The sequence below is a fragment of the Nerophis ophidion genome, linkage group LG08, assembly GCF_033978795.1.
Source record: "Nerophis ophidion isolate RoL-2023_Sa linkage group LG08, RoL_Noph_v1.0, whole genome shotgun sequence".
In the NCBI taxonomy this organism is placed as follows: domain Eukaryota; kingdom Metazoa; phylum Chordata; class Actinopteri; order Syngnathiformes; family Syngnathidae; genus Nerophis; species Nerophis ophidion.
In genome coordinates this window covers 15,100,808-15,117,189 of record NC_084618.1, presented here as the reverse complement: position 1 = coordinate 15,117,189, position 16,382 = coordinate 15,100,808, and the positions used below count along the sequence as shown (strand labels likewise).

At 39.1% G+C, this 16,382-nt stretch overlaps 2 protein-coding genes across 4 annotated transcripts in view; one reads left to right on the top strand and one right to left on the bottom strand.

The window, feature by feature from the left end:
• The window catches only part of LOC133557391 (heterogeneous nuclear ribonucleoprotein D0-like), a 28,592-nt gene extending 23,583 nt beyond the window's left edge, over nucleotides 1-5,009 (top strand). Inside the window, exons 8-9 of one of the 3 annotated variants that reach the window (XR_009807754.1) lie at nucleotides 196-297; nucleotides 2,786-5,009. The gene's annotated coding sequence lies outside the window, so the exon portion shown is untranslated. Of the gene's footprint in view, nucleotides 1-195 lie in introns of all 3 variants that reach the window. The other 2 variants (XM_061907804.1, XM_061907805.1) reach the window with 2 other exon arrangements.
• si:ch73-234b20.5 (uncharacterized protein LOC449923 homolog) lies at nucleotides 3,011-14,760 on the bottom strand. Its single transcript, XM_061907808.1, has 3 exons — nucleotides 14,552-14,760; nucleotides 5,326-5,490; nucleotides 3,011-5,245 (listed from the first exon to the last, which is right to left on the bottom strand). The coding sequence occupies exons 1-3, from the start codon at nucleotides 14,552-14,554 to the stop codon at nucleotides 5,108-5,110; spliced, it is 306 nt and encodes a 101-aa protein (XP_061763792.1). The 5' UTR covers nucleotides 14,555-14,760; the 3' UTR covers nucleotides 3,011-5,107.
• Between the last annotated feature and the right edge of the window lie 1,622 nt (nucleotides 14,761-16,382).

The following is a 16,382-nucleotide window of genomic DNA, read 5'->3' as shown; positions in this document are numbered from 1 at the left end:
TTAACTCCCCCCCCCGCCGCAGCCTTCCTTTTGCACCATTTTTTTTTTTGTTGTCCTTTTGGTTTCTTCTCTCTTTTAAGTGTAAAGTTAACAGGTAAAGAAAGCGCTACTACTGCAAAGTTAAGGATGTAGAAGGAAAGCGAAAAGGAAGTATGTTGTCTCCTAACTCTGACATACCTTGTTTGTACCTGCCAGCGGAGCTTCCTTGCAGGCCATGAGCTGACTCCCAGATACTCTCAGGGCCCGCTCAATGCGGACCGGGTACGAGAAGCATACGCTCTCGATTGCTGCCGTTTGGTATGGTCTCACAACATCCTGTATCCGCATTTCTGAACTCAAACCATATGGGACAAAACGTGCAGCTTTCACCTTCCTTTCCCATTGTTTTTTTTTTCCTCTGGGGATTGTTTTTTTTTTTTTGTTCCGTTTGCAGCCGTACGTGATGTAAAGGTTAATTTTACGCACACTGTAATGGTCATTCTTTACAGGCCCCCTTCTACAAGTAATAATAATAATATTGATAATAAGTATTTGCTCCTTTAAGGTGTTTGCACTCCTGATGTAAGCTGCTTGTTTCTTGTCCATGAGCTAGCAGCTTCTATGGACGCTGCTGTTGTGTTGGGGGAAAAAGTGTCTTCTCTGTGTAACCTGTAACCTTTATTTATTGTAAATGTAACACAAGAAGCATATTTTTACAGAAATTTGCACGGAATGTTCCTTTTTTTTTTTTAAATGTGCATCTTTTTACCAAAGGTTTCCTTCTAGTTCAGGGGTGTCCAAACTTTTTCCACTGAGGGCCGCACAGTGAAAAATAAAAGCACTTGGGGGCCAAGTTGATATTTTTTCATTTTCAAAACCAATTCAATATACACTTTTTTTTTTTTTTTTTTTAATTGTTGGGGCTCCCTTAAGGACCCAGAAGGGTTTCATTCTCAAACAAGGTTCAAAACAAGTCATATATTATTTTTTTCATAAAACCCTTGAATCGCTAATTCTTGTCAGGCTTTCCCCTGACAGTTTGTCTATGTTTTAGTTTTCCTCTTTAGTTCCTGTCTAGTGCTCTTATTTTGTCAGCTTCCTGTCTTGTTCCCTGAGTGCTGTGTTCCTCCTCAGCTGCGGCTGATTGGCACCTGGTCACACCTGTTGCCAATCAGCCTGCTCCTATTTGTACCCTCTTTGTCTTGTGTCAGTTGCTGGATCATTGTATTGTCATTTGTATTGTCGTTGCCTCATGTCACTCTTGTGTCTGGCATCTTTTCAGCTATTACCTATCGTGCTACATCTTGTCCTGGTCGTCGTAGCGGTGAGCTGTTTTTGTTAGCATTAGCTATTTCCAGTTTTTCTGTTTGTTTTCCACTAGCTTCCATGCTGAAGTTCTTTTTTGTTATTGTCTAGCTCCCAGGCAGGGCTTCACGGTGGCAGAGGGGTTAGTGCGTCTGCCTCACAATACGAAGGTCCTGCAGTCCTGGGTTCAAATCCAGGCTCGGGATCTTTCTGTGTGGAGTCTGCATGTTCTCCCCGTGAATGCGTGGGTTCCCTCCGTGTACTCCGGCTTCCTCCCACTTCCAAAGACATGCACCTGGGGATAGGTTGATTGGCAACACTAAATTGGCCCTAGTGTGTGAATGTTGTCTGTCTATCTGTGTTGGCCCTGCGATGAGGTGGCGACTTGTCCAGGGTGTACCCCGCCTTCCGCCCGATTGTAGCTGAGATAGGCGCCACTGCCCCCCGCGACCCCAAAAGGGAATAAGCGGTAGAAAATGGATGGATGGATAGCTCCCAGGCTAGCTCCTTTTGTTTGATTATCCGCCTTGTGCGCGCTTTGTGTTTGTACCCTTTTGGTTTTGTTTTTGTCTTTAGTATTTAATTAAATCATGTTTTCACATTCCATGCCTGCCCCCATCTCCGCATCTTGGGGTTCGTCAACAAATAACTCTGACAATTCAACTTTATTTTTTTCACTTTTTACGAGCTTTTTGTCACAACCCTATTTTTTGAGGCAAAATACACAATATTTTCCCCCAAAAAGATTTTCAAAGTGAAATATTTAATGTGAAGTTATTGGATCCCTAAACGGGTTAATAATTCATAGCAAAATTGATTTAAATTCATTATTATTATTATTATTTTTGCAAAGACAGTTATTAAATTCCACTAAAATCCTTAGGGGATCCAAAAGTGCCCCACTCATAAAAAGGTCATGTTTTTTAAAATTATTTTTATTTTTCATTCAACAGTTAAATCTTTATATCAGCTTTAGATAATATATATTGTAATTGGTTTAGTATATTTCTAATAACAATCAATAAGATAATTAGTATAAGTGTATAATTAGTATGGACATTTTTTATTTCAAATTCTCATATTTTTCTTTTTTTTATTGTTGTATTCATGTCCTTTATTTCCTTAATCAATAATTCATAGCAACATTGATTTTTATTCATTATTATTTTTTGAGAAATTATTTTAAAAAATTGTGTTATTAGAGTTAAGAATGCAACTTTTTCTCGTTGCATTTCACCAATTGGCTCTTTTATTCGACTTTTTATTGTTTAAAAAATATATATTTTTAGAACGATGTGCTGCGGGCTGGTAAAACATTAGCTGCGGGCCGCAAAATGGCCCCCCGGGCCACACTTTGGACACCCCTGTTCTAGTTCAACTCAAGATCTTTGCTATTTAAAGTGTTAAATGTTAATATATACTTATTTTTTTCACATGCCGTTTCCTGTTGACTTTATGGTGTGAAAAGGTGTCCCGAGCTGACATTGGTGTCTTTTCTCAGGTGTCGGAGCGACGAGGCTGGCTGGGGGGGTGCAGGGCCGCAGCGACGTCGCCCTCTTCCTGATTGTAAGAAACTAAACTGAAGAGTACTGTACCCCACATTTTCTTCTTTATTCCACGGAGCTTTTTGGGATTTTTGATTTTTTTTTTTTTTTGCCAGTTATTTAGATGTTTTAACCTTCTTCTCATCCTTTTTGTTTTTAGTACTTAACGTCCTTTCGTGCTGTTTGTGAATCACTTCATTTATTACGTAGACAAATAGACACTTATTTACAGCCTTGTGGTAGCAAAGACACGTATTCATCAGTCTTAGATAGAACATTTACGGTGGAACCTCGATTTACCAAATGGATTGGTTCTTGTTAAACCACAAAGTTTGTATGAGAAACGACGTAAATATTAATGGTGGGTTTCAGCCTGGACAAAAGTCTGTGTATTAGCAAAGGTTTGTACACTTTGAACACAATATAAAGTGCCATACAGTACTGTATATCAGGCAAACATAAAAAAATGAATCAACTTTCTCTTTATTAAACAAAAACAAGCCAATTTGCCACAGAAATCCCTTTGGTGCCCTCACAAACGATCAGAAATCACACAAATCCTTAACTTTAACATCGGGAGAGAAAGGGAATGAGAGGTAGCGTTTTTTTCCTCCGCAGTGAAATACCGTATTTTTCGGAGTATAAGTCGCACCTACCGAAAATGCATAATAAAGAAGGAAAAAAACTTAAGTCCCATTTTTTGGGGGAAATTTATCCGATAAAACCCAACACCAAGAATAGACTTTTAAATGCAATTTAAAATAAAGAATAGTGAACAGGCTGAAAAAGTGTACGTTATATGAGGCATAAATAACCAACTTGGGGGCGGTATGGCGTAGTGGGTAGAGCGGCCGTGCCAGAAACCTGAGAGTTGCAGGTTCGCTTCCCACCTATGGACATCAAAGTCGCTGCCGTTGTGTCCTTGGGCAGGACACTTCAGCCTTTGCCCCCGGTGCCGCTCACACCGGTGAATGAATGATTGGTGGTGGTCGGAGGGGCCGTAGGCGCAAACTGGCAGCCACGCTTCCGTCACTCTACCCCAGGGCAGCTGATGTAGCTTACCACCACCAGGTGTGAATGAATGATGGGTTCCCACTTCTGAGTATATAACAATAGAAAAGCGCGATATAAATCTAATCCATTATTATTATTATTATTATTATAACTGAGAAGGAGCCTGCTATGTTAACCTAACAGATTATGGTAATAGTCATTCAAATAACTATAACATATAGGAAATGCTATAAGTTTACCAAACAATCTGTCACTCCTAATCGCAAAATCCGATGAAATCTTATACGTCTAGTCCCTTACGTGAATGAGCTGAATAATATTATTTGGTATTTTAGGATAATGTGTGGGCTTCACGGTGGCAGAGGGGTTAGTGCGTCTGCCTCACAATACGAAGTTCCTGCAGTCCTGGGTTCAAGTCCAGGCTCGGGATCTTTCTGTGTGGAGTTTGCATGTTCTCCCCGTGAATGCGTGGGTTCCCTCCGGGTACTCCGGCTTCCTCCCACTTCCAAAGACATGCACCTGGGGATAGGTTGATTGGCAACACTAAATTGGCCCTAGTGTGTGAATGTTGTCTGTCTATCTGTGTTGGCCCTGCGATGAGAGGGCGACTTGTCCAGGGTGTACCCCGCCTTCCGCCGGATTGTAGCTGAGATAGGCGCCAGCCCCCCCGTGACCCCGTAAGGGACAAGCGGTAGAAAATGGATGGATGGATGGAGGATAATGTGTTAGTAATTTCACACATAAGTCGCTCCTGAGTATAAGTCGCACACTATGGAACTATGGAAAAAAAAACTGCGACTTATATTCCGAAGAATACGCTAAGTCTGCTCTGGCATATTTTTCCAGAAAACTGTAGGAACCTCGCTTCGTCAATTCTCCAATACTTGTGAGCTCTCTCAATGTTTCGGGAACTCATCGAGTTAGCAAAATGCACAAAACCTGACAAAGGGCGTAGAAACACAGAAAGCCGGCGTGGAGAAGTGACGTGAAAAGCCGCGCCCTGCTTTTTCTTATTTGCAGGCGGAAAGCAGAATAAATGTAAAAGTGTGTGAATGGAGAAGTCCGCAAATGGCGCGGTTGGTAAATCAGGGTTCCACTGTACACACACATGGATAATGTATCCAACATAGGCAAGTGTGAGAAACCAATAAAACATGGATTTATGAACCTGGGTAAAAGAATTAATTTAGTGGGACGGGAGAAGGTGGTGTGGAGTGTTTAGCAATCAGAGTTTCCTCCAGGCCTCACCATGTCGGGCGATTGAGTTAAATAACATTGGTAGCAAAGAGGATGATGAGGATGAGGACGACCAGAACCACCACGCCGATTATGATCATCATTTTGATGTTCTTCCACCAGTACTTCCTGGCCACCTGCGTGGAGGTCCTTTGGAAGGAGTCGGCCTGGCGGGAGAACACAATATTCAAAACGGAGGGACAAAAGATATATTTTGAAATGGCGTGGAAGGAGCACGGGAACTAGCCGAGGCCTGCAGGTCGTCCGTCTTGCCGATCAGGTCGTCCAGTCGGTCGCCTCTTTCCAGCACTTTGTCGATGTTGTCTCTCAGGATCACCTTCACCTCGTTCACCTGACCCTGCACCGCGTCCAGCTTGGGTGCCGAGCCGGACGGCTGGAAGTGTGGGTTGTCCTGCCGCGTGTTCGAGAGATTTTTTTCAGAAGAAGGGATGGGGTTCTTGTGCCAACTGAAAGCCGCGTCTTAAGCAGCCCTCGCGGACGTTTTTCTCATGGACAGAGCAAACGTGCGTGTGTCCTAACTTCTTACACTTCTTCAGTCTTTAAGAAAACATGCATGGTTTAGGGCACATCTGGCCAAAGTAAGGCCCGCTGGACATTCCAAATACTTTTTTTTTTTAGATCTTTAAGATGGAAAGTGTAGCTGCCTTTGTGACATGCAGTCATGTTTTCTAATGACCGTAAGTCTTGGAATCTGCGCTTTTGCAGGATATAACAGTTACTATTGTCATATAATTAGTTACTATTGTCATATAATTAGTTACTATGGTCATCTAATTACTTGCTATGGTCATCTGATTACTTACTATAATCATATAATTACTTACTATGGTCATCTAAGTAGTTAATATGGTCATCTAAGTAGTTAATATGGTCATCTAATTAGTTACTATGGTCATCTAATTGGTTACTATGGTCATCTAATTAGTTACTATGGTCATCTAATTGCTTACTATGGTCATGTAATTAGTTACTATGGTCATCTGATTACTTAGTATGGTCATCTAATTAGTTACTATGGTCATCTAATTAGTTACTATGGTCATCTAAGTAGTTACTATGGTTATCTAAGTAGTTACTATGGTCATCTAATTACTTACTATGGTCATCTGATTACTTACTATAATCATGTAATTACTTACTATGGTCATCTAAGTAGTTACTATGGTCATCTAAGTAGTTACTATGGTCATCTAAGTAGTTACTATGGTCATCTAATTAGTTACTATGGTCATCTAATTACTTACTATGGTCATCTAATTAGTTACTATGGTCATCTAATTGCTTACTATGGTCATGTAATTAGTTACTATGGTCATCTGATTAGTTACTATGGTCATCTAATTAGTTACTATGGTTATCTAAGTAGTTACTATGGTCATCTGATTAGTTACTATGGTCATCTAATTAGTTACTATGGTCATCTAAGTAGTTACTATGGTTATCTAAGTAGTTACTATGGTCATCTAATTACTTACTATGGTCATCTGATTACTTACTATAATCATGTAATTACTTACTATGGTCATCTAAGTAGTTACTATGGTCATCTAAGTAGTTACTATGGTCATCTAAGTAGTTACTATGGTCATCTAATTAGTTACTATGGTCATCTAATTACTTACTATGGTCATCTAATTAGTTACTATGGTCATCTAATTGCTTACTATGGTCATGTAATTAGTTACTATGGTCATCTGATTAGTTACTATGGTCATCTAATTAGTTACTATGGTTATCTAAGTAGTTACTATGGTCATCTGATTAGTTACTATGGTCATCTAGTTACTATGGTTATCTAAGTAGTTACTATGGTCATCTAATTACTTACTATGGTCATCTGATTACTTACTATAATCATGTAATTACTTATTAGGGTCATCTAAGTAGTTACTATGGTCATCTAAGTAGTTACTATGGTCATCTAATTAGTTACTATGGTTATCTATTTAGTTACTATGGTCATCTAATTAGTTACTATGGTCATCTGATTACTTACTATAATCATGTAATTACTTACTAGGGTCATATAAGTAGTTACTATGGTCATCTAAGTAGTTACTATGGTCATCTAATTAGTTACTATGGTCATCTGATTAGTTACTATGGTCATCTAAGTAGTTACTATGGTCATCTAATTAGTTATGGTTATCTAAGTAGTTACTATGGTCGTTTAATTAGTTACTATGGTCATCTGATTACTTACTATGGTCATCTAATTAGTTACTATGGTCATCTAATTAGTTACTATGGTTATCTAAGTAGTTACTATGGCCATCTAATTACTATGGTCATCTGATTACTTACTATAATCATGTAATTACTTACTATGGTCATCTAAGTAGTTACTATGGTCATCTAATTAGTTAATATGGTCATCTAATTAGTTACTATGGTCATCTAATTGCTTACTATGGTCATCTGATTAGTTACTATGGTCATCTAAGTAGTTACTATGGTCATCTAATTACTTACTATGGTCATCTGATTACTTACTATAATCATGTAATTACTTACTAGGGTCATCTAAGTAGTTACAATGGTCATCTAAGTAGTTACTATGGTCATCTAATTAGTTACTGTGGTCATCTATTTAGTTACTATGGTCATCTAATTAGTTACTATGGTCATCTAATTAGTTACTATGGTCATCTGATTACTTACTATAATCATGTAATTACTTACTAGGGTCATCTAAGTAGTTACTATGGTCATCTAAGTAGTTACTATGGTCATCTAATTAGTTACTATGGTCATCTGATTAGTTACTATGGTCATCTAAGTAGTTACTATGGTCATCTAATTAGTTATTATGGTCATGTAATTAGTTACTATGGTCATCTAATTAGTTAATATGGTCATCTAATTAGTTACTATGGTTATCTAATTAGTTACCATGGTCATCTGATTTGTTAATATGGTCATCTAATTAGTTACTATGGTTATCTAATTAGTTACCATGGTCATCTGATTTGTTACTATGGTCATCTGAGTTACTATGGTCCTCTGATTAGTTACTATGGTTATTTAATTAGTTACTAGGGTCATCTGATTAGTTACTATGGTTATTTAAGTAGTTACTATGGTCCTCTAATTAGTTACTATGGTCCTCTGATTTGTTACTATGGTCATCTAATGAGTTACAATGGTCATCTGATTAGTTACTATGGTCCTCTAATTAGTTACTATGGTCCTTTGATTTGTTACTATGGTCATCTAATGAGTTACAATGGCCATCTAATTAGTTACTATGGTCCTCTGATTAGTTACTATGGTCATGTAATTACTTGCTATGGTCATGTAATTAGTTACTATGGTCATGTAAGTCACAATAGCTCAGAAGAGGTACCAAGCAGTGTAGGTGAGGAGTGTTTCCACAGTGTTTCCAGAGCCTGAAATGTGGATGTCAGGGACAGACGAGGAAGGAGATTTTTACAACAAAGTTCTAAAACTTAGTGATACATCAGATTGTGGGTGGGTTTATTATTTTACTCTTCACGTTCATATTTCTCCGTGTATTTTGCATTTAGTTTGGTTGTAAAATATGTGGCTGGAGAGGGGGTGTGACGTTCCTATGTTGTCAATATTCAGTGTTTTATCCTTGATAGTTAATATTGTATATCACACATTCTATATTTAAAAACATTTTTGAATGACATTCCGCTTTTTCAGGCGGTCTTTCATATTGTTTTTAGCATTCAATCCGAGTGAGGTTTTGTATGAGTGTTCCTAAAAAATCAGATATACCGGCCCTCAGACATTTTTTTTTTTACAAATTTATACATACATATATATATGTGTGTATAGATATATATATGTGTATGTATGTATGTATGTATATGTGTATGTATGTATATATGTATGTATATATATGTATGTATATATGTATGTATATATATGTATGTATATATATATGTATGTATGTATATATATATATGTATGTATGTGTGTGTATATATATGTATGTATGTATGTGTGTATAAATATATATTTATGTTTTTATATATGTATATATATATTTATGTTTTTATATATGTATATATATATGTATGTATATGTGTATATGTATGTATGTGTGTGTATGTATGTGTGTGTGTGTGTATATATATATATGTGTGTATATATATATGTGTATATATATGTATGTATGTATATATATGTGTATATATATATGTATGTATGTATATGTGTATGTATGTATATATATATGTGTATATATATGTATGTATGTATGTGTATATATTTATATATATATGTATGTATGTGTGTGTATGTATGTGTGTGTGTATATATATATATGTGTGTATATATATATATGTGTGTATATATGTATGTATGTATGTGTATATATTTGTATACATATGTATGTTTGTGTTTTATATATATATGTATGTATATACATACATATTTATGCATATATGTGTATACATATGTATATGTGTATATATGTATGTATTTATGTATGTATGCATATATGTATATAATTATATATATAATTATATACACATGTATATGCATATATATGTGTGTATATATAATATATATATGTGTATGTATATATTTGTGTATAAATACATGTATGTATGCTTATATGTATATAATTATATATACATGATTATATATATATATAATTATATACACATGTATATGCATATATGTGTGTGTATGTATGTATATATTTGTGTATAAATAAATATATGTATGTGTATATATATGTATATTGTGTATATATATTTGTATGTGTATTTGTGGGTGTACATATATGTGTGTAAATATGTGTGTTTGTACTGCATATGTATATATATTTGTGTGTGTGTGTGTGTGTATGTATGTATGTATATATCTGTATGTATGTATGTGTGTGTGTGAATATAAATGTTTATATATCACAAACAATACACATCAGCTCGGTGCCTACAACTCAAGAGAGGTTTGTACGAATAATAATTATCAGGTTCTCAATCATATTTCAATATGGAGTGTAAAACCCATGTCAAAAAAAATAAATTAAAAAGCACTGAGCAAACCAGCAGTAAGAAAGGGATTTATAGGGCCGTATTCCTGGGTGGATCTCCCGTGAGAGGAAGAGGAAGAGTCTGCTGAAAATGATGGAAAGTGCCACTCGACATAGCAACTGTGGTCAAAGTAGGAATTGCCACAAAACACATGTTAATATGTTCAACACCCTACTGCCATCTCAGGGCTGAAGCGTATGTGTCACGTTTCATGTGTCGGGTAAACCGCCAAAAAGGGAGTGGTTTAAATCCCCTTCTCACTCTGTTTTTGTAAACATTGAAACCTGCCTAGAACCTTCCTTCTTTACGACCAGGAAGTTGTGAAGCTGTAAACTGATTGAGCGCATTACCTCAGTGGAACTATCCACGGTCACTTTAGTTTTAGTCACAGGAGCACAGTACCTGGTTGGAACTATCTATGGTCACTTTAGTTTTAGTCACAGGAGCGCAGTACCTGGTTGGAACTATCTATGGTCACTTTAGTTTTAGTCACAGGAGCACAGTACCTGGGTGGAACTATCTACGGTCACTTTAGTTTTAGTCACAGGAGCCCAGTACCTGGTTGGAACTATCTATGGTCACTTTAGTTTTAGTCACAGGAGCACAGTACCTGGTTGGAACTATCTACGGTCACTTTAGTTTTAGTCACAGGAGCACAGTACCTGGTTGGAACTATCTACGGTCACTTTAGTTTTAGTCACAGGAGCACAGTACCTGGTTGGAACTATCTACGGTCACTTTAGTTTTAGTCACAGGAGCACAGTACCTGGTTGGAACTATCTACGGTCACTTTAGTTTTAGTCACAGGAGCACAGTACCTCAGTGGAACTATCCACGGTCACTTTTGTTTTAGTCACAGGAGCACAGTACCTGGTTGGAACTATCTATGGTCACTTTAGTTTTAGTCACAGGAGCACAGTACCTGGTTGGAACTATCTACGGGCACTTTAGTTTTAGTCACAGGAGCACAGTACCTCAGTGGAACTATCCACGGTCACTTTAGTTTTAGTCACAGGAGCATAGTACCTGGTTGGAACTATCCACGGTCACTTTGGTTTTAGTCACAGGAGCACAGTACCTGGTTGGAACTATCTACGGTCACTTTAGTTTTAGTCACAGGAGCACAGTACCTGGTTGGAACTATCTATGGTCACTTTAGTTTTAGTCGCAGGAGTGCAGTACCTGGTTGGAACTATCTACGGTCACTTTAGTTTTAGTCACAGGAGCACAGTACCTGGTTGGAACTATCTACGGTCACTTTAGTTTTAGTCACAGGAGCACAGTACCTGGTTGGAACTATCTACGGTCTCTTTAGTTTTAGTCACAGGAGCACAGTACCTGGTTGGAACTATCTACGGTCACTTTAGTTTTAGTCACAGGAGCACAGTACCTGGTTGGAACTATCCACGGTCACTTTAGTTTTAGTCACAGGAGCGCAGTACCTGGGTGGAACTATCTATGGTCACTTTAGTTTTAGTCACAGGATCACAGTACCTGGGTAGAACTATCTACGGTCACTTTAGTTTTAGTCACAGGAGCACAGTACCTGATTGGAACTATCTATGGTCACTTTTGTTTTAGTCACAGGAGCGCACTACCTGGTTGGAACTATCTATGGTCACTTTATTTTTAGTCACAGGAGCACAGTACCTGGGTGGAACTATCTACGGTCACTTTAGTTTTAGTCACAGGAGCACAGTACCTGGGTGGAACTATCTATGGTCACTTTAGTTTTAGTCACAGGAGCACAGTACCTGGTTGGAACTATCTACGGTCACTTTAGTTTTAGTCACAGGAGCACAGTACCTGGTTGGAACTACCCACGGTCACTTTTGTTTTAGTCACAGGAGCACAGTACCTGGTTGGAACTATCTATGGTCACTTTAGTTTTAGTCACAGGAGCACAGTACCTGGTTGGAACTATCTACGGTCACTTTAGTTTTAGTCACAGGAGCACAGTACCTGGTTGGAACTATCCACGGTCACTTTAGTTTTAGTCACAGGAGCACAGTACCTGGTTGGAACTATCCACGGTCACTTTAGTTTTAGTCACAGGAGCACAGTACCTGGTTGGAACTATCTACGGTCACTTTAGTTTTAGTCGCAGGAGTGCAGTACCTGGTTGGAACTATCTACGGTCACTCTAGTTTTAGTCACAGGAGTGCAGTACCTGGTTGGAACTATCTACGGTCACTTTAGTTTTAGTCGCAGGAGTGCAGTACCTGGTTGGAACTATCTACGGTCACTTTAGTTTTAGTAGCAGGAGTGCAGTACCTGGTTGGAACTATCTACGGTCACTTTAGTTTTAATCACAGGAGCGCAGTACCTGGTTGGAACTATCTACGGTCACTTTAGTTTTAGTCACAGGAGCACAGTACCTGGTTGGAACTATCCACGGTCACTTTAGTTTTAGTCACAGGCGCGCAGTACCTGGGTGGAACTATCTATGGTCACTTTAGTTTTAGTCACAGGATCACAGTACCTGGGTAGAACTATCTACGGTCACTTTAGTTTTAGTCACAGGAGCACAGTACCTGATTGGAATTATCTACGGTCACTTTAGTTTTAGTCACAGGAGCACAGTACTTGGGTGGAACTATCTATGGTCATTTTAGTTTTAGTCACAGGAGCGCAGTACCTGGTTGGAACTATCTACGGTCACTTTAGTTTTAGTCACAGGAGCACAGTACCTGGTTGGAACTATCTATGGTCACTTTAGTTTTAGTCACAGGAGTACAGTACCTGGTTGGAACTATCTATGGTCACTTTTGTTTTAGTCACAGGAGCACAGTACCTGGTTGGAACTATCTATGGTCAGTTTAGTTTTAGTCACAGGATCACAGTACCTGGTTGGAACTATCTACGGTCACTTTAGTTTTAGTCACAGGAGCACAGTACCTGGTTGGAACTATCCACGGTCACTTTAGTTTTAGTCACAGGAGCACAGTACCTGGTTGGAACTATCCACGGTCACTTTAGTTTTAGTCACAGGAGCACAGTACCTGGTTGGAACTATCTACGGTCACTTTAGTTTTAGTCACAGGAGCACAGTACCTGGTTGGAACTATCTATGGTCTCTTTAGTTTTAGTCACAGGAGCACAGTACCTGGTTGGAACTATCTACGGTCACTTTAGTTTTAGTCACAGGAGCACAGTACCTGGGTGGAACTATGGTCACTTTAGTTTTAGTCACAGGAGCACAGTACCTGGGTGGAACTATGGTCACTTTAGTTTTAGTCACAGGAGCACAGTACCTGGTTGGAACTATCTACGGTCACTTTAGTTTTAGTCACAGGAGCACAGTACCTGGTTGGAACTATCCACGGTCACTTTAGTTTTAGTCACAGGAGCACAGTACCTGGTTGGAACTATCCACGGTCACTTTAGTTTTAGTCACAGGAGCACAGTACCTGGTTGGAACTATCTACGGTCACTTTAGTTTTAGTCACTGGAGCACAGTACCTGGTTGGAACTATCTATGGTCTCTTTAGTTTTAGTCACAGGAGCACAGTACCTGGTTGGAACTATCTATGGTCACTTTAGTTTTAGTCACAGGAGCACAGTACCTGGTTGGAACTATCTATGGTCACTTTAGTTTTAGTCACAGGAGCACAGTACCTGGTTAGAACTATCTACGGTCACTTTTGTTTTAGTCACAGGAGCACAGTACCTGGTTAGAACTATCTATGGTCACTTTAGTTTTAGTCGCAGGAGTGCAGTACCTGGTTGGAACTATCTACGGTCACTTTAGTTTTAGTCACAGGAGTGCAGTACCTGGTTGGAACTATCTACGGTCACTTTAGTTTTAGTCACAGGAGCACAGTACCTGGTTGGAACTATCTACGGTCACTTTAGTTTTAGTCACAGGAGCACAGTACCTGGTTGGAACTATCCACGGTCACTTTAGTTTTAGTCACAGGAGCACAGTACCTGGTTGGAACTATCTACGGTCACTTTAGTTTTAGTCACAGGAGCGCAGTACCTGGGTGGAACTATCTACGGTCACTTTAGTTTTAGTCACAGGAGCACAGTACCTGGTTGGAACTATCTACGGTCACTTTAGTTTTAGTCACAGGAGCACAGTACCTGGTTGGAACTATCCACGGTCACTTTAGTTTTAGTCACAGGAGCACAGTACCTGGTTGGAACTACCTACGGTCACTTTAGTTTTAGTCACAGGAGCGCAGTACCTGGTTGGAACTATCTACGGTCACTTTAGTTTTAGTCACAGGAGCACAGTACCTGGGTGGAACTATGGTCACTTTAGTTTTAGTCACAGGAGCACAGTACCTGGGTGGAACTATGGTCACTTTAGTTTTAGTCACAGGAGCACAGTACCTGGGTGGAACTATGGTCACTTTAGTTTTAGTCACAGGAGCACAGCGCCACCGAATGTTCAGTGTCACCAAATGAGGACGGAAAGAAAAAGTCAGAACTCACCATGGTCTGCAAACACAGCAGGACTCCAAACTAACCCAGGACGGAAGATCTGCTTGTGTTCTTGTCAGCGCTCTGACGCCTGCTGAAGGTTGCACCTCCACCGGGTTACTCATTAACTTTCCCCGTGGAAAAAAAAAAAGAAATCAGAAAGTCTTCATGGCTGGAGAGGAGCCAGCAAAAAAGGGGTTCGGCCTCAATTCTGTCTCTGCACTTTCATTTCCTCCTTTTCCTGAGCAAACCTCAGCAAAAACCAGCGGGGGGTGGGGAAGGGTTGGCACCTTTTTGGTGGTTTTAGCAGCGCCCTGGGACTGACGCAGATGGGAGCTGTGAGGTCAAAGGGCGCCCGAGTCAGCTGACTGCGGTCTCTTGATTGCCTCTGTTGTCTTGGCTTGATGACATCGACTCTTGCAACGATGTGTTGTCACTTTATAAGCGAGCAGGAATAGAACGTGGAGACAATACATCTCTGTTCAAAGACACACTTTGTGAAATTGTTTCAATTTATGCATAAAAAAACTAAGATTTATTTTGGTATTTCTTAAATTTGTATTTAATTTTTTGCTATATATATATATATTTGTATATATTAATATATGTATATATATATGTGTGTGTTTATATTTATATATGTGTATATATGTATGTATATATATATACATATATACATACATATATTTACATATGTGTTGGGAAATTGTGTTAGATGTAAATATAAACGGAATACAATGATTTGCAAATCCTTTTCAACCCATATTCAGTTGAATATGCTACAAAGACAACATGTTTGATGTTCAAACTAATAAACTTTATTTTATGTGCAAATAATTAACTTAGAATTTCATGGCTGCAACATGTGCCAAAGTAGTTGGGAAAGGGCATGTTCACCACTGTGTTACATCACCTTTTCTTTTAACAACACTCAATAAATGTTTGGGAACTGAGGAAACTAATTGTTGAAGCTTTGAAAGTGGAATTCTTTCCCATTCTTGTTTTATGTAGAGCTTGAGTCCTTCAACAGTCCGGGGTCTCCGCTGTCGTATTTTACGCTTCATAATGCGCCACACATTTTCCATGGGAGACAGGTCTGGACTGCAGGCCGGCCAGGAAAGTACCCGCACTCTTTTTTTTGACAAAGCCACGCTGTTGTAACACTTGTCTTGCTGAAATAAGCAGGGGCGTCCATGATAACGTTGCTTGGATGACGACATATGTTGCTCCAAAACCTGTATGGACCTTTCAGCATTAATGGTGCCTTCACAGATGTGTAAGTTACCCATGCCTTGGGCACTAATACACCCCCATACCATCACAGATGCTGGCTTTTGAACTTTGCGCCTATAACAATTCGGATGGTTATTTTCCTCTTTGTTCCAGAGGACACCACGTCCACATTTTCCAAATATAATTTGAAATGTGGACTCATCAGACCACAGAACACTTTTCCACTTTGCATCGGTCCATCTTAGATGAGCTCGGGCCCAGCCAAGCCGGGCGGCGTTCCTGGGTGTTGTTGATAAATGGCTTTCGCTTCGCACAGTAAGAGTTTTAACTTGCACTTACAGATGTTGCGACCAACTGTGGTTACTGACAGCGGTTTTATGAAGTGTTCCTGAGCCCATGTGGTGATATCCTTTACTCAGTGATGTCGGTTTTTGGTGCAGTACCTCTCAAGGGATCAAAGGTCCGTAATATCATCGCTTACGTGCAGTGATTTCTCCAGATTCCCTGAACCTTTTGATGATTTTACGGACCGTAGATGGCCTTGCAATAGCTCATTGAGAAATGTTGTTCTAAAACTGTTCGACGATTTGCTTACAAATTGGTGACCCTC

Bases quoted from the DNA above. Each gene is read 5' to 3' on its own strand.
- si:ch73-234b20.5 (XM_061907808.1), bottom strand. The intron at 5,246-5,325 runs GCTAGTTCCCGT...TTCTCCCGCCAG, and splicing joins CGGACGACCTGCAGGCCTCG to GCCGACTCCTTCCAAAGGAC.